Below are 19,165 nucleotides of genomic sequence, written 5' to 3'. Positions count from 1 at the left end.
GTTGTTTTACTTGCCCTTACCCTGAGGAAACAAGAAACAGGGTTTTACCTATAAATATTACTTCATTGCTTTGGTCAATAGGCCAGATATTAATATTTAGTACTATAAAAAACTTTTATAGAAAATATTTCAATAGAATGTTGATATGAAGATACAATACTCAAGGTTTAAATTCATCATGAAATTTTAATTTTTGATCCTGCTTGGAATTATATGAAGTTGAATCTTAATTGGGCCCTGTGTTTTGGCTATGAAGATATTTGTTGAAATCTATTTTACAGGTTTTGTTGTAAAACTATCCCAACCTCCTGGTTCCGTTTCTTGGGAACAGAAAAGAAATATGTCATTTTGCAATTAAGAGAAAAAGTATTGATAAAGAAGTAATCAAGGCATTTTCTTGGTCTGTTTTTGTTAGGGTTGAATAAATATGTAGTTGATCATTTGAACATTTCTGCTGAGTCAGAGGAATTTACTACAACAGTAAGCTCTTGTTTTGGAGGCAGAAGTGATTACTCTGATCAGAATGCAGTTGCTGTCTAAGACAGTGGGAAAATGATTTTGTGTATCTGGCATAAACCCATGTTTTGGGTTTATGAAAATGGGTATCCACCCAGTGAACAGGGCTGAATCCTCTGTTATTTTTTGTCATATTCTGTCAGTATATTTTCTCCCTACTTTGAGATCTTTTTGCGGATTACAGATATTTACACTGAATGATAAAATTTTAATATTTTACCAATTTGTATTCTTTCCACCAAGAGATTCTGTGGACTGTTGTTAATGCTGTTTCTCCCTCCCCGCTTTTTTTCAAGCTCTGCCTATGATAATATCAACAAAGTTCGAGTAGCTATCAAGAAAATCAGTCCTTTTGAGCACCAGACCTACTGCCAGAGAACCCTGAGGGAGATAAAAATCTTACTGCGCTTCAGACATGAGAACATCATTGGCATCAATGATATTATTCGAGCACCAACCATTGAGCAGATGAAAGATGTGTATCCTTTTCTTGCTGTTAACTGACTCTACTGCTTAATCATCTTATTGAGTAAATATAACTTGAAATTCACTAGATTTATCAGAGTAAAGGAAAAATATATAAACACATTTAAGAGGAGATTGTAATCTACTTGCTATTTACCATAATGCTTGCATGATTTAATTTTTTTTCTCTGACTGATTTTATCTTTTATCAGTAATTAATTTTAGTATCTCTTAGGTAAGTCTAATGTTTTCTTTGTTGGTTTCAGTAAAGACTTTTTTTAAATGTAGTTACGGAAAGTATTGGTTAATATAATTTCCAGTCATGTGTTTTCCGTTCAATGGATGGTTTGTTATCGTGGTAAAAAAGGAAAAATCAGTCAAGAAAGAGGGTTCACCAGATATCTACCTAAGTCAAATCGGTACTGTCCTGATCTTCAACTGTGTCATCGCTCCTCTTTAGGTCTCCATTTCCTTATTTTTAAAGTGAAGTAACTGGACCTCATGATCTTTAAGGCCAACTCCACCTTGAAATTAATGTGACTAACTAGGAGTAACATTAGAAATCTGGATTAAGGCCAAGTGTGGTGACACATGACTATAATCCTAGCAGCTTGGAGACTGAGGCAGGAGGATCACAAGTTTGAGGCCAGCCTCAGCAATTTAGCAAAGACCCTAAACAACTTAGTGAGACCTTGTCTTAAAATAAAAAGGACTAGGGATTTAGTTCAGTGGTAAAGTGCCTCTGCATTCAATCCCCAGTGCCAAAAATAAATCTGGATTAAGCAAGATTACATATGAAAGAGGCATTAAGCATGCTAAAGGCTACTATAATATTCCTACCAATTTGTCCAATTTGTGATTTACTCCTCCTGGGAACTGCATTTTACTGTTTCTAGGGGGCTCTTTACATTTTTAAATAGCTCTGTTAATAAGGTGTAGTGATATTTTAAGTGAAATGCCTCCCATTGCTACCATCTGTAGGTCCTACTTTATTTCTCTTTCGCCCTGAAAACAACCTTGCAGATGACAAGTTTTTACGTCCTGTGTCTTGAGTCCCATGTAGGTCTCATCTAGCATGAATATGGGAAACAGAGAATAGTATTTATGCAGAAATGAATTTTTTAAAATACAAAAATGAAATATTATGGTAAAGTTAAACAAAGGTTTCTGTAGTTTAATTTCTGTAAGAAAGAAAGTAGCCATAGCTGTGCTTAATACACAACTAGATAAGAAAGCAAGAGAAGAAAAGCCAGCACACACCCCTTCTAAGCATAACTTTCCTTGGTCTTATTTATTTTTATAGGATCTTAACAGTAATCAAAGAATAAAAAAAAAAATTAAGACTGAGAGGTTTAGTTTCAACGCTTTTCTGGAGTTTTATGGTTGGTTTCTGAGGAGATGGGGAGATGGCACAAAGAAAGGAAGAAAAGAATAGTGACATTTATAAGTGGTTGCTGGGCCAAAGAAATGAAGGAGTGTATGATGCTTTTGGCCACCATCTATCCTCTCTAAACTTGAGTGGGGAGTTAATGATAGACAATTTAGAGAACAAGGAAGTTGAGACTTAGATTAGCCAATATTTCAGTTTCAGGTCTTAGGGTCTATAATCAGCCACATTATACAGGTATAATGCCTGTTTCCCACAGGACCTAGTTAGGGAGTTAACTATTTCAGATTTCTTCCAGAAAGGTACACTAAATTTTCTTCATTTTTCTCCTTTCCCTTGAAAACCTTATGGGCTATTTGGGAAGAGAACTGAGAGAGGGTGAATTTTGTTGTTAATATTTTGTTAAGTTTGACCAGCTATTTGGTATTTACTTTAACCTGTCCAAACAGATATATAGTACAGGACCTCATGGAAACAGATCTTTACAAGCTCTTGAAGACACAACACCTCAGCAACGACCATATCTGCTATTTTCTTTACCAGATCCTCAGAGGATTAAAATATATCCATTCAGCTAATGTTTTGCACCGTGACCTCAAGCCTTCCAATCTGCTGCTCAACACCACTTGTGATCTCAAGGTCAGCCAGGTTATTTATTTTTAGGGTGATATATATTTGGGGGGGGGACTCTTTCATATTTATGATTATTCCAGAAAACACTTAGCAAAAACTTGCAAAAAATGCAAGTAAAAGGTGCCAGTCATCATCATCTCTATTCCATTCTTTCTTCTATTCCAGAGATAATAAACTATTAACAAATTGGTGTATTTTCTTCCAGTGTTTTTTGTGTTCTCTTATTACGTGTGTATTTTTGTATTTTTTATGGGCAAATAGTTATTGTATTATATGTTAAGTTTTTAAATTGTTTCATTCGTGATCTTTTTGTTTAAGCTTTCTATAAGAAACTCTCAGAAATCAGTAGACAACTTCACCTTACTATCTTAAGGTCTTAGTATCTCAGTAAGACTTTCCATAGAAGGAATCTTTTATAGTTTTCAATTTTATATTGAAGATATGCACTGAAATTTATACCGAAGATATATACTAAAGATATACTGAAGATTAATAGATGGCAGAGAGGGGCTGGGGATATGGCTCAAGCGGTAGCGCGCTCGTCTGGCATGCGTGCGGCCCGGGTTCAATCCTCAGCACCACATACAAAACAAAGATGTTGTGTCTGCCGATAACTAAAAAATAAATATGAAAATTCTGTCTCTCTCTCTCTCCCTCTCTCACTCTCTCTAAAAAAAAAAAAATTAAAAAAAAAATAGATGGCAGAGAAATAAAAAGGGAGATTTACAGATGTCTTCAGTTGTAATGAAAGAATGGAAATTTAGACTAATAATATTAAGATGCAGTATTCCCCACATTGATCTACAGATTCAGTTCTGTCCTTGTCAAATCCCCAGCACACTGTGCTTTTTGGTTTGGGGGGTTTTGTTTGTTTAATACATTGATGGACGAATTCTAAAATTCACGTAGAAAATCAGGAGGCCAAACAGTCTTACAAAGTTAGAAGACTTGCACTTTCTGAAGACTCAAACTTTTTAAAAAAAAATTTTTATATATAGTTGTAGATGGACAGCATGCCTTTATTTTATTTTTTTATGTGGTGCTGAGGATCAAACCCAGTGCCTCACATATGCTAGGCGAGTGCTGTACCACTGAGCTACTGCCCCAGCCCCAAGACTCACCCTTTTTGATTTCAAAATTTAATACAAAGTTATGGTAATTAAGACAGTGTGGTACTGGCCAAAGGATAGACAGAGTAGAATTGATAGTCAATAAATAAATCCCATGTGTCTGTGGTCAGCTGATTTTTGACAAGGATATCAAGACCTCTCAGTAGGGAAAGAATAATCCTTTCAACAGATCATGCTGGGACATCTGGATAGACACATCAGAAGAGTGAGATTGGATGCTTCCTTTGTACCTGTACAAAAATGAACTCACAAACAGATCAGAGACCTAAATTTAAGAACTAAAACATGTAATACTGTTAGAAAATACGTGAAAAAATCTTTTTGATCTTGTGTTAAAGCTTCTTAGACATGACACCAAAAGCATAAACAACAAAAGAGAAAAAAGTTGGATTCCATTAAGTTGTGAAGATTGACCTACAAAGTAATTCATCAAGAAAGTAAAATGACCTGAAAAATACTCTTATATACCTAATAAGGGACTTATAACTAGAATATAGTCAACCCCTGTATAATGTAGGTTCAGTAACCATAGGTTCTGCAGCCATGGATTTAACCAACTGTAAATAGAAAATATTCAGAGAATAAAACACATTTGTACTTACATCAGCAAACTTTTTATCATTTCCCAAGCAATACAGTGTAACAACTGTTCAGTGTTTATATAGCATTTACATCATGTTAGATATTATAAGTAATCTAGAGGTTAAAGTACGTGGGATGATATTTGTATGTTGTATGCAAATATTATGTCATTTTATGTAAGAGATTTGATGAGCATGTGTTGGTTTTTGGTATCGTTAGGGTCCTAGAATCAATCACATACCAGATACCTAGGGATGACTATATATGAAGAATTCTTACAGTTCAATGATAAAAAGATAAATATCCAAATTGAAAATGGGGAAAAGATCCTAATAGACCTTCCTCTGAAAAAGATACTTAAATGCACAATAAGAATATGAAAAGATGCCTAACATCATTAATAGGAAAACATGCAATCAAAATCACAGATATCATTTAACACACATTAGGATGGCTATGATCAAAACAGAAAATAACAAGCATTGGCAAGGATTTTACTCCTAACTACATACCTGTCTCCAAAAACATTTGTTCGCCAATGTTCATGGCAATATTCCCTGTAGCCAAGAAGTGGAAATAATCCAGATGCCTAGTTAATAAAGGATTAATAAAATGTGATAGATCCATAACAATGAACTGCAAAGGAGTTAAGTACTAGTAATGCTATAACATTGATGAATCTTTCAAACATTAAGGAAAATATCTAAGAAATATACATGTATATATCATTTTCTAGATTTCTGTGTAGTAGACATTCCTGTGTGAAGCTATGTTAGATCAGGGAGATAAGTATCTGCTCCTAAAATCTGAAAACTGATAAATCAGAAATCTGATAAACAGATCATTGTAATAATGTGTTATAACTGAGATAACGGGGCTGGTGTTGTGGCTCAGCTGTAGAGCACTTGCCTCAAATGTGTGAGGCTCTGGGTTCGATCCTCAGCACCACATATAAATAAATAAACAAAGCTATTGTGTTCATTTACAACTGAAAAAAAGGTTTTAAAAAAAATAACTGAGATACAGAAATGAGTTGTGTACAAATGCAAAGGAAAGAGATAACCAGTTCTGGTTCAATCTATGAGAGGTGCCAGGAAGAAGGTGGTATCCATGTCAGACCTCTGAGAATGGGTAGACTTTCAGTAGATGGGTGGCCATATTGGGAATAGGATATTGTAGGCAGAAGGAATGATGGAAATAAAAAGTAAGGAATGAGTACATAAAACACTAAATCCTCTTCTGTGTGGTTGCAGCATTAAATGAATAATAGGGAATTAGTCATTGACTCTAAGGTGGAGAGGTTGGGTAGAAGTACGTTACAGAGAGCCTTCTATAACTATCTAAGAAAGGCAGTGGGGACCTAATGCAGCAGCACACACCTATAATCCCAAAGACTCAGGAGGCTGAGTCAGGAGGGTCACAAGTTTGAAGCATCCTAGTCAATTTCTTGAGACTGCCTCAAAATAAAAAAAAAAATGAAAAGAACTGGGGAGGTAATTCAGTGGTAGAGCACCCCTGGGTTCAATTTGAAGAAAGGAAAAAAAAAAAAAAGCAGTGGGTTCTATAGTCAGACAGATGGCTTATAAACTGTCAAGGGATATTTGAAACCAAGTGCCCACATTCAGTGAGATGTGGAGATTAAAAAGTTGGACCATTGCCTCTTAGAATCCTGATATAGATTCTTAGACTTTCCACATGGGCTATAACTGTTTCCTTCTTTCTGTATCTGTGCACCTAAAAGCCAGTGAGTACAATAAGATTGAAGCTGCTTTTAGGAATGGTGTTACTACTTCTTTAGCTCTTAGAGATTTTTTGTTTGGAAAGTTGCAATGAGTATTTCCCAGTTGTTTTGTTTTTCCTTTAAATGTCTGACAGAACCCTACTATAACAGAATATTTTGAGTTTTGAAGATACATTCTCAGTTCTTTATAATATTTCTGGAAATAGTTTGCTCTTAATTTTGCTTGAAAATGCTCATCCTTAAGAATAAAACAAACAGAATGAAACTACTTTCTTTATTATCTCTTCACTGTGAATGGACTTGTCCTTACCGAGCTAGAGCCATTTTATTCACCTACTCACCAAAACTTATACCCACACTGATAAATGAGTTGGTCATCCTCATAAAAAAAAAGGCATTATTTTCAAAACTGAATTTAACACAGAGAGTCAGAAACCCAAGAAAGTATTTTATATATTTAAATTAGTACAATTTACTTGAATGTTTAAAGTGTGCATATGGAGTTTGTATCATGGATATAAATATTCAGGAGAGCATTGTACTTCAAAGATGACTGTAATGCCCATCTCTCAAGCCCCTATGCCTTACCTAACTTGTTATTTTTGGTCCTTTGGAATTTCTAAGCAGACAGTAATGTCATTTCTTCCTTTATCCATTAATGTCAGTGTTACTAAAGTGTTCCCTACTCTTCAACTCTCAAGGTATCCACTATTCTTAGTGACTTAAACCTTTAACTTTTGACTGATACAGACAAGGTCAATAGCAGTAAGTTTTCTTTTTGGTATCTGTGAACACTTTCCATTTGTTATCTGAAGCCCTGAGGTCTAGCAGATGTTGACATTTTAGGATACTCTGGGAGCCTTTCTTATAGACCTTTTATTTCTCAGGGCCACAAAAACATAAATTAGAGACCTTAATTGGAGGTTCTTAGCATATTTTTAGTGTGACTATCAGGGAAATGTGCTACATTGATTGCACTCATTGTTTACTAGGCTGACCACACAGAAATCCCAATAGAAGTCATTGCAGCCCTTGTGATTCTGGATGTACCTATAAAGGAGTATTCTGGAGGATACAAAATGAAACATGCCTTTGGGGCTTACTTTGTTTCATGAAATTTTAATTTACACAGTCCAAAAAGTAGCCAGATAGAAGTCCTAATATTTATAGGTCATTTTATGTTTCTTATACCATATGTTATTACTATTTTATTTTGTAGTCTTAGCAATTAGTCATTAATGCAATGTAAATTTGGTTAGTCTTTGGTGTTGTCATATTAAGATAACTTGAGAGGGAGAAAAAAATGACATGAACTTTCCATTGATGACCAGGAAGGGAGTTATAAAATCTTCAAGAGTCATAAACGCCACAACTCCTTTATTTTTAAAAATATATCCAGTGACATGGGAAACTTGCTTGTTCCTTGTCCTAAGTATAGGAGATACAAATGATAAAAACATGGTTCCCCTTACACCAGCTCACTTCTCTGAAGAATTGAACATTTTTCCTTTTTTTCTAATGAGAAACTGGATTCTGTGTATCAGGGTAAACCCCTGTTGAACCACAAACCTTTTAAAAGAATACCAGCTAATAAATGCAGGGGAATAATAAAATTAGAAACATCTCCGTTTTGCAACCCCCAATGAAACAGTTGACTGTATATCATTACCTTACTTTACTCTAGTCCCCAGGTGGGCTGTTACAACCTTTTCTACTAGACCCCTCTTCACCTTTCACCTATAGCATATCCAGATCTTTAGTCTACTATTAATTTACTATCTAAATGCTCCATTCCCCACCAAACTGCTGTGCCTTTCCCCTACCCCATTGGGGACTTAATGTTTCATGATCTCACCTAATGGCTTTCAGACCAGATTTCTTGGGGAAAAGAGACAGGAAAGAGCAATTACACATTTGGTTTAAATTTTAAAGAAATAGATATATAATTATATCATTCAGAGTATTAGAGTAACTTGTTTGCCTAGTGAGTATTTTTAATTCCACTTTTTTATTTTTTCCTTCTTCCATAATATTGCCACATTTTGGGGGGGGTGCTTTATTTATTTATTTTTTTATTGGTTGTTCAAAACATTACAAAGCTCTTGACATATTTCATACATTAGATTCAAATGGGTTATGAACTCCCATTTTTACCCCAAATACAGATTGCAGAATCACATCGGTTAAAATATAATTTTATTATCATTATTGTGATATTATAAGCCCTGATATTTTTTAAAGATATAGTGATTTATATATTATGAAAAATAGTCATTACTAGAATCTCTGCACATTAATCCACCTAGGTTGTGCTTCTCAAAAACATTTCAGGTAAGACATTTTTTTCATCAAATGTTGGATGTTCACTATGTGTAACAGGAATAAAAAGTAAATCAAGTACTGCCATTTTCTAGGGACTTACATACTAATGGGGAAAACAGACACTTAACACAGTTGATTATTATGGATTGTGATAGTATACTTATAATATGACTCTAATCAAATAGTATGGGAGTTCATAAAATTAAGCAGTTAATTCTTGGTGGTGGTTTTAATTCCTAGGAAACTCCTCAGAAGAGTTTTCATGTAGGTATTTAACTTCCTGGAATGGCATGGATAGGGCCCACAGGTGAGATGATATTGCTTAGTCAAGGAAAGGGAAATAGGTGTCAAGTAAATTAGAATCAAAAAGTAATGGTGAGAGATACAAACAATGTGGAAGTTAGGTTGATGAGAGTTTGAGAGTAGACTAAAAGTTTTGCTTGAAGAGTTTGGTCTTTGGGCAAGAGTTGTACCTCAGTGGTAAAGCACTTTCCTAGCACATGTGAGGCACTGGGTTTGATCTCAGAACCGCATAAAAATGAATAAAATAAAGGTATTGTGTCCATCTACAACTAAAATATTTTTTCTTAAAAGAGAGTTTGGTCTTTATTCAAGCCAAAGGCATGACTTATTTAGAAATAACACTTATTATGAATTTTTATCTAAATCTACACAAACTAACTACAATGGCAGTTGAGATGTAGGAGAAGCAGCCAGTTCAAGAGATGTTTTGGAGAATTCTACCCTACCTTGCCCCCTCTCTGCCGTTCAAACATGCCCAGCTGGTTCTTCTCTAGGACCTCGTTCTGGCTTTCCTAGGTCTCCTCAGGGAAGCAACTCTGCAGTATTCTAGAATCATTTTATATGTATCTTCATTAGGGAGTGCCTGTCTCATTAACTCAGCACAGTACCACTATAGTTACTCTTGCTCTATGACAAATCACCCCAAAACATAGTGACCTAAAAGAGCATTGATCATGTATTGCCTCATGGTTTTCTGTAGGTCCAGAATTCAGTCAAGGTGCAGCCCAGGGATGCCTGGTTTCTCTCCAGTATCTCCTGGTCTTTGTCAAAAGAGGTGGCAATTGGTGCTGCCTTTTGGCTGGGATGTCTATGTGTAGCCAGGCTTCCTCTTGTGGGTAGAGGGTTCCAAGTACCACAAGAGGGTCAAGTAGAAGCCATATGTCAGTTTATAATGTAGACTCAGAAATCACACGGCATCTCTTTCACTGTATTCCATTGGTTCAGGTGCTTAGAGGTTCACTCAGATTCACAAGAAGAGGAGATAGACCCGACATCTTGAAACAGGTTCAACCAAAGAGCTTAAAAGAAAAGCATAGGGAAAGCTGGATTATAATTCAGTGGTAGAGTGCTTGCCTAACATGCATGAAGCCCTAGGTTTAATCCCTAGTACTGCATAAAAACAAAGAGGAGGAAGAAGTACAGTCGGGTGGGTTATATTGGCAAGGCAGTCTCTCTCTCTCTCTCTCTCTCTCTCTCTCTCTCTCTCTCTCTCTCACACACACACAAACACACACACACACACACTCATAGCATTCATTATCCTTGTCTTCATAGATATTAAAGAATCTTAACAAGCCTTCTAAAATACAACTTCCATCTTTCCAAAGTCCTAGAGGAATTTAGAAACATTCACTTTAGTACTTAACATTATTGATCTGTGGATTTCATACATTTTTTTAATCTATGCCGGATTTGTTGTGTGATTTGAGAAAAACTGGATCACACATACATTGAAAAGTTCAAGCCAGGGCTGGGGTTCTGGCTCAGTGGTGGAGCACTCACCTAGCATGCATGAAGCACTGGGTTCTATTCTCAGCACCACATAGACATATTGTGTCCACCTAAAAATAAAAAAGTTCAAGCCACAAAACTAGGATGAATTAGCAGTAGTCCAACATTGCAAATGAAGACTCGGCACTCTTTAGACATGGAAGAAATCAGTCATTCATTACTTCTGTTTGTTGGTTCATGTTGCTAGTGAGTGTTGTACTGGAAAAACTTCCTGCAGTTTGCTTCAGAGAAATTGGTAGAAAAGGCTCAAAAGAAACAAATGAGATTCAGATATATTGAAAGCCTTCAGATGGTCAAGCAGAATTTAGAATTCAAATATGTTCCCTCTCAAGAGCTTATGACTGAGGCTAGGATGTAGCTCAGTAGTAGAGCACTTACCTAGCATGTAAAAGGCCTTGTGAAAGCTCATGGCTGTTCCTCAGCTAGATCTCCTTGAGAGGCCTGTGACTATTGATGAGTCTAATATCATTGGCAAGGAGGCCATTTCTGAGAAGAGAGTCCCAGGATTTACATTGAAGGTTACGTAGATTGCAAGAATGCAGTGACTGGAGTTGATCAGAATTACAGAAGACAATATTTCTCACCACTTCACCATGTGAGAGTCCATATGGAAAATAATATGTGGAAGAGTCACTGGGACAGCAGATGTGCTGTCTGCTCCTTTTAGTAATGAAGTGACAGTGTGTCAAAGACAGGGAAATTATGCAATTCAGATGGGCATTTCCTTGGATGCTCTAGTTGAAGCAGGCAAGAGAGCCTATCGCTAATACTGACAATGCCAGCCTCCAAGGTGGGATGACCAGAGGAAGATATTTGTGAAGTAAGTGAGATCTTTCCAAATCTTTCAGTTATTGAGGCACTCATTTGTGAGATATCTAAACAGATATCTGCTATTCTGCTAAACTCCCATGTCCTACAGATGTCTCTTAGATTTGTCCCTTCTTCATTGACCCTGTTATCTCTAGCCTGAGTTTGGGCCCTTGTTTCTTAGATGACTTGATGAAGTAAGCTTCCATATTAATCTATGTCTTCTAGGCTACCTTCTCCTATACTCTGGCCCATCTTTGTTAACTTGTCTCTCCTGTGTCTATGTGTCTATCTCCTTCCTCCCTCTCTTTCTCATTAGTTTCCCAGAGGCCAAAGAATTAAAATATCCTGCATTTATGGATAAAATACATTATGTTTATATACATTAGAGTTTGCTGAAATAGCTAGTCCCTAGTAACAGCACGGTATTAGATGGCAAGATGATGAAAGTCTAGGAGGTGCTTCTGAGAGTGAGAAGAAAATGAGAAACTGGGTATCTTTTTAAAAAGAAAATAGTATATCTTCCATACATGAAATTTTTGAAGCTTTAGAAATTTAAAAACTTTTTAAAGATTTGATTACATGAAAGGGGAAGGAAGTGAAAAGAATCTTGAGAAATACCAACATTCTTGGACTAAGTAGAAGACTAATAGGAAATGGAGCCTAAGAAAGTTAAGTCCCAGTGCTCATTAAAGAGCTCATCACAGGAGCTCTAGTAGTATGGGGCTGAAAAAGGACTCTAGATGGATTTGATGACTACCCAAAACAATTTGTCAAGTACCTAAGCAAAACTGTTGTGTGATAAGCAGATAATGAAATTGACTATTAAAAAGGCCCTGTAACCTGTTTCCTAATCTTTAGCACATGGATAATCATCGCTACTTTTCAGGTTATTGGAAGGATTAAAAAATTCCCAGCAAAATGTCTGACACAGTATGATAGCAAGTACTTATTATTACTGTTGTCTTTTTTTTTTTTTTTTTTACTTTTAATGTTATGTTTTGATGTCAAGCTGATTAGAATTTCTAATAATGGCATGTCACTTTTTTTATCTTAGATATGCGACTTTGGCTTGGCCCGTGTTGCAGATCCAGATCATGATCACACAGGATTCCTGACAGAGTATGTAGCCACACGTTGGTACAGGGCTCCAGAAATTATGTTGAATTCCAAGGTAAGGACCTGTTTGCATAAAAAGAAAATCAGAAGTAAGAGAACTTTCTGAATGTGTGACTGTAAGCCTCCCTTTCCAGCCTCAGCTTGGGTTAAGCCTTGTCCTGTCTGACCAGCCCACATAGGCCCAGAGCCAAGGTGCTATCTTAATCTCTTCTTCAGCATTGAATTCCTGGACATTGGAATTTGCCCTTTCCATCTCAGCTGAAGTATTGCTGGCCTAATGAGAGTCAGAGGGTTTCATCTCCAGTCACATTTACCATAAATGGTCTGTGTTCCTCACCTTGGTTCATCCTCCTGCAGTCCTTTCTGTGGCAACTTTCACACCTACTGCTGCCAAGGCGCATTCAGGCTGTCTTTTTTCAGAAGTTACGGTAATCTGTATTTCTATGAACACAGACTAGGGCTGTCCTATAAAAGTCAGATATATCTCTTAATGAAAAATGTCTCCTCAGCAAAATAATAGTATGATTTGTTATTCTTTCCATTTAAGAACTCTCATGGAGTCTTTAAAAACTATATAGTCCTGCTTCCAAATGAAATATTTCCTCTACATCTCCAAGGTGGCTAGGGAGAGTACATAGAGGTTTTATACGAACTCTGTTGACAAGGCCTGTCTCTTGGTCATAAGAAATGATTGAATGCATTTACAAAAGCCAGAAAAAGTGAGCTGGGGTTGAGGCTCAGCAGTACAGTGCTTGCCTGGCCAGTATGAGGCTCTGGGTTCGATCCTCAGCACCATATAAAAATGGATAAAAAGAAGGTATTGTGTCCGGCCAGAACTAAAGGAATAAATTTAAAAAAAAAAAAAAAAAAAAGGAAAAAGTGAAATATTCTTAGTTAGAATTAGGAATCAGTAGGCAAAATTGAGGACAGCTATGGGAGATTAGGTTCAGTATTTTTAACAGATTATCTGCAAATAGTATGTGGAAAAGTTTTCAAAATTGGATAGTATAAATAGATCTGACATATTAGCTATACCTAATATCACAGGATTATGAGATTCTTAAAGAACAAGAAAATATAACATGAAGAAAATAATATGAATTCATATTGGGCATTGTGTCTAAGGCCCAGCAACCAGAAATAGTCCTGAGAGGCTTAGGAAATGAACAGGTCTAATTAGCTTGTGGGCTCCATTGTCTTCCTCCATTCTTTATGTGTAGAGATAAGCTATTAAATGCTTTTGTGAGGAAATGGAATTTGTTTCCAGCAGATATTCTTGATATCCTACATTTTTTCATTATAAAAGCAAAATTCCACTAAAAGAAATTGTATCATAAAGAAGGATTTGGTGTAACAGGTGTTCCAAAGAAGAAAATACTGTGTTGATTCTCTTGTAACTCTGTATTACAAATAATCCCACACACAGGTTCGTTCTTTGATGGGCCACATGACAGCCATTCCAGACAAGGATCATTGGTATGCAGTGTACATTGCTGGTTGTAAAAGACAGTGGTTGGTGTGGTAGATCTTTATCATGGTGGCTTCTTGATCTTGAGTGTCCTATACTGCCTTCATTTTTCGGTTACCATCCATGGGGAAGTAGCCAAAAATGGTAGGGTTAGCTCTGTGTTCTTCCAAATGCCCAACACTCCCTTCTACTTGCAGAGTTACTACAGTGAAAACTGTAAAATCTTTATTTGCAGCATCTCTAGCCCCTGGGAATGTTCCTTCTAGCAGGGTATTCACTTTTTTTTCATTAACTTAAAAAATATTCAAACATATTTTTAAAAATTGAAAGGATATTGAATACCCTATGTACCTTTACTTTGATCTACCAGCTATTAACATCTTGCCATCTGTTTTTTTTTTTTTTTTTTTTTTTAAATCTGAGCTTGCAACAACTAAACATCTTACCATCTTCTTCTCTCCCTCCCTCTCTTTTCTTTCTCACTCCTCTCCCTTCTTTTTGACATGCCATCTGACACTTCACCAACACCTTATTTCCATACCATTTAGGGCATTATTAATACCCCTAAAAATGGAATACTCTTCCTCACAGCCATGATACTTTAGCATATTTAAGATACCAACATTAATTCAGTGCCATTTTTTGAAGAATGCAGATCAATTATTTTGCAGAATGCTGTGCAGTTTTGGGTCCTGGATTTTTGGCACAAATACCACAAAAGCAATGTTGTATTCTAAGTGCCTAGTATCAGAAGGCACAGCTGGTTTGTGCCAAATAATTGGTAATGGTCACATTGCTCTTTTGATTAAGATGGTATCCTCCAGGTCTCCACAATCAGATTATCATTACCCTCTTTATAATAATAGTTTGTGGGGAAATAGTTTGTTTAAAGTTGTCTTCTTCTTTCTTCTTTCTTCTTCTTTCTTCTCCTTCTTTCTTCTCCTTCTCTTCCTCCTTCTCCTCCTCCTCCTCTTTCTCCTCCTTTTCCTCTTCCTCCTCCTCCTCCTTCTTCTTCCTTCTCCTTCTTCTTCCTTTATTTTGTTTATTTATTTTTTAAAAAAATGGTGCTGGGGATCGAATCCAGTGCCTCACATGTGCTAGGCATGGCAGGTAAGAGCTGCTTTTGACATTCGCACTAGCATCTGGTACTTCCTTGCTTTCTGGCATTAGATGCTCTGGGGTCACCTTGTACTTGCCCTGCCCCAGACCTGGAGCAGCCATCTCTCCCTTTTTTAGCTATTTATTTTTTTGTGTGTACTTTCAATATTTACCTTTGTTTAGATTTGGCCCAAAGCAAAAACTATTATAGATTATAATAATTTTAGACTTATTTTAAAATTCAGACCCATCTTATCATAGCTGTAAATCTTATCACTGTTTTTTATTTGATTTTCCAAAAAGATTTCATTCTTAACCTAAATTTTCAACTGTTTGACTTAATTTTTTTTTTCTATTATTATTTCTACAGATCTCCTACTTATCACCAGAAGCAACTTTTTCTTTTCATAAAATTCAGCTTTCATTCCTTGGAACTTTTTGTTGTTGTTGTTGTTGTTTTTGTTGTTGTTGTTTGATACTATTATGATTTAGACAGAATTCATCTATGACTTTGAATAGACTTCCTTTAAGAGAAATTTTATAACTCAGAAAGGAGATGAGAATATTGGAGGCAGCACACTCTTTTTTCCCCCAGAGATCACAGTTTTTCAACCTGATGTTTTCGTTTTTGTTTTTTCAGTACTGGGAATCAAACCCAGTGCCTCATGCATGCTAGACAAGCACTATACCACTGAGCTGGACATCCCCTAGTCCTTTCAACATGATGTTTTTTAATACGATTTGCAAGATGGCTAGACATTCTAAGAGTACCGCAATGATCTTTCTTTTGAGTTGACTTCCAGGTTTACAAAAATGAATAGATGGGCCACAAATATCCTAAAACAATAAATGTCATGACTTTTTTCTTTTCCAGCTCCCATTATAAAAAATTTTGAATCTCTCTTTCAAATATTTTTTTAAAGGACTGATGTATACTTTTGAAATTCCAGGGCTGGGGATGTGGCTCAAGCGGTAGCGCACTTGTCTGGCATGCGTGCGGCCCGGGTCCGATCCTCAGCACCACATACAAACAAAGATGTTGTGTCCGCCGATAACTAAAAAATAAATATTAAAAAAAAATTCTCTCTCCCTCCCTCTCTCACTCTCTTTTAAAAAAAAAAAAAAAGAAATTCCAGTTTAATGATAATATTATAGAAAAAAGAAATTTAAGTGATCTTGGTTGTTTGGCATCTCATATGAAAGCCAAATTATTATTTGTTTTTTTCAGTGTTGTTACTCAATTTTAGAATCAAAGGAGAATCTCAAAACTCTTTAACAGCCATGTGCCTGTCACATAGGGAAATCTCAACATGTTGTTTGCAACAGCAGATATCATTCTTAGCCTTTTCTCCCTTTCTGCTGCAGGGCTATACCAAGTCCATTGATATTTGGTCTGTGGGCTGCATCCTGGCAGAGATGCTGTCCAACAGGCCCATCTTTCCAGGGAAACATTATCTCGACCAGCTGAACCACATTCTGGGTAAGGTTCCTGAGCACAGTTTACATCAAAGTTCACATCATTAACTGTAAAAGAGTTCTGATAATTGAAACCCATGATAGACATGAGGTTTTTATCTTCTCTGATTTAAAATGTTAAAAATCTTTTTCATTAAGAAAGGTAAGGTTGGTGACGAGAAGACATAAAGTAGTACCAGGGTTCATTCTGTCCCATAGCTGGTGGTGTGCAGTTGTTTGTTTTAATCTTGGTAATTAACAGCTAATTATTTTATCCATTAGGTATTCTTGGATCCCCATCACAGGAAGACCTGAATTGTATAATAAATTTAAAAGCTAGAAACTATTTGCTTTCTCTTCCACACAAAAATAAGGTGCCATGGAACAGGCTGTTCCCCAATGCTGACTCTAAAGGTAAATTTTACTTTGATTGTCTCCCCGCCCCTCCAACCCCTGGCTTAACTTCATGTTTGTCTGTTTGTTGTATTTGTTAAAGTGTTAGGTCACTATCCTAAAAAAAATCAGCCTTTGGCTCTTGGGTAACTCTTTATTTAAAAAGTGTTTCTTATACTTTATTGCCCACCACTCCTGCCTTGCTGAGATGGAATCCAGGGTCTGAGTCAGGCTAGGCAAGCACTTTGCCACTGAGCTATATCTCCTTTCTGGGGATGACTCTGGTTTTCCACATTTTGGTTTCTCTGCTATTATGATTATGTTCACATCTTCAGGGCTCAGAAAGTCTAGGAACCTACAAAACAAATTACAGTTGAATATCCCTTACCTAAAATGTTTGGGATCAAAAGTATCTGGGATTTGGATTTTTTGGTGTGTGTATTTACATAAATATGACAGATATCTTGGAGATGAGACCCACATCTAAACAGAAAATTCATTTATGTTTTAGTACCCCTTATACACACAGCTTGAAGGTAATTTTATACATTATTTTTAGTGCGCCTATACTTTGAGATTTGTCACACGAGATCAGTCAGGTGTGGAATTTTCCACCTGTGGTATCATGTTGGTATTCAAAATATTTCAGATTTTGGAGTATTTCAGATTTAGGAACAGATATTTTCAACCTTATAATCTTTTTATCTTCTCATTTGGTTTTGTTTGTTGTTATTGTTAGGGTTTTTTTTTGCGGGGGGGCAGGGGGGCACGTTTACTGGGGATTGAACCCAGGGATGTTTTGCCACTGAGCTACATCCCCAGCCCATTTTTATATTTTATGTATATATTTTATATATTCATTTTATATTTTTAGGGTCTCACTAAATTGCTGAGGCTGGCTTCAAACTTGCAATCAGCTTCCCAAGCTGCCGGTATTACAGGTCATTACCTGACTCTTTTGATAATTTTTAATGTCAGGTAAATTGGAACATAATTTACACAAAGTTCACACTTTTTAGTTGTTCAGGCTTCTGAGTTTAAACAAATGTAGACTTTTTTTTTTTAAGTTGTGGATGGACACAATTCCTTTATTTTATTTTTATCTCATGCTGAGGATCAAACCCAGTGTCTCACATGTGCTAGGCATGTGCTCTACCACTGAACTAGGACTCTAAGCCCCACCAAACGTATACTTTTAAGTTAACCACTACTGCAATCAATATATGGAATAGTTCCATCATCACTAAAAGTGTCCTGTGCCCTCTTGGGGTCAGTTTTTTCCCCAGTCTCTGGCAGTCACTGATCTGATGTCTATCCCTATAGTTTTGCCTTTTCTGGAATGTCATATTAATAGAATCATAGAGTATGTGGCCTTTTGTCTACATTCGGCTTGAAACATTTGAGATTTAGAAAGCACTTGAGCATCTCATTATTTATCTTACGCTTCACCAAATGGTGCTGGAACAATTAAAGACGATCATGTGCAAAAAGCAAAACAACAATTAAAAATCCCTAAAATTGGAACTTAGACCTAAATATAAGACCTAAAATGCCGGGTTTCAGTTCTTGCGACTAAAAGGCTCAGGGGTCACTCCAGTTGAACTGGGCTAACTGGGCTGTGCAAAATAACCACCCAAGAGACACAAATACCTTTTTCTTTGGGGTAGCTGTGACGGCTCCTCTGACCTTAAGGGTCCGCAGGAAAAGAGAGCGAGAGCATGCGCTGACCCCTTTTATTGAGGAGAAGCTATTCAAGTGAGGCAAGGGGTCAGGTTTCAGGGGACTGAGTCTATCTTCATGATGTCCACTGTCAACAGGTTGATTGACATCTGGGTAGGCCACACCCAAAGGCACAGTAAGAGAAGAGGACACACATAAGGCATTCCATGGAAGATTCTATCCTAAACAGGTCAAGGGGTTATATTACAAAGGAACAGGTGAGCATAGCTTCACCCATGGTGCTGTAGCAAGACACACCCATGCACGAGACACCAACCCTCGAACCCAAGAAGGGTGGGGAAAGCTCTGCCACATTTCTGTGACTGAGCGCCTCAACACCCAGCCGGGGAGTGTGACTCAGTCATGTGTGAGGTTGGTCTCCCACACTAAAACTAGTAATCTTAGAGAAAAAAAAAATAGGACAGAATTCTCATTACCTTAGTTGAAATTTTCTTAGATTCAATACCCATCTTTTTTTTTTTTTTTAAGTAACACATTAGTTTTATCCTTTGTAT

At 36.6% G+C, this 19,165-nt stretch overlaps 1 protein-coding gene across 1 annotated transcript in view; it reads left to right on the top strand.

The window, feature by feature from the left end:
- Mapk1 (mitogen-activated protein kinase 1) overlaps nucleotides 1-19,165 on the top strand; it is an 81,986-nt gene that overhangs the window by 41,473 nt on the left and 21,348 nt on the right. Inside the window, exons 2-6 of the mRNA XM_076863974.1 lie at nucleotides 813-995; nucleotides 2,818-3,007; nucleotides 12,456-12,572; nucleotides 16,449-16,563; nucleotides 16,821-16,952. Of these exons, the coding sequence (XP_076720089.1) occupies nucleotides 813-995; nucleotides 2,818-3,007; nucleotides 12,456-12,572; nucleotides 16,449-16,563; nucleotides 16,821-16,952 (737 nt within the window). The remainder of the gene's footprint in view (nucleotides 1-812; nucleotides 996-2,817; nucleotides 3,008-12,455; nucleotides 12,573-16,448; nucleotides 16,564-16,820; nucleotides 16,953-19,165) is intronic.

The sequence above is a fragment of the Callospermophilus lateralis genome, chromosome 1 (assembly GCF_048772815.1).
Source record: "Callospermophilus lateralis isolate mCalLat2 chromosome 1, mCalLat2.hap1, whole genome shotgun sequence".
NCBI classification, from domain to species: domain Eukaryota; kingdom Metazoa; phylum Chordata; class Mammalia; order Rodentia; family Sciuridae; genus Callospermophilus; species Callospermophilus lateralis.
Note: the sequence above shows the minus strand (reverse complement) of the source record. Positions and strands in the feature narration are given on the sequence as shown.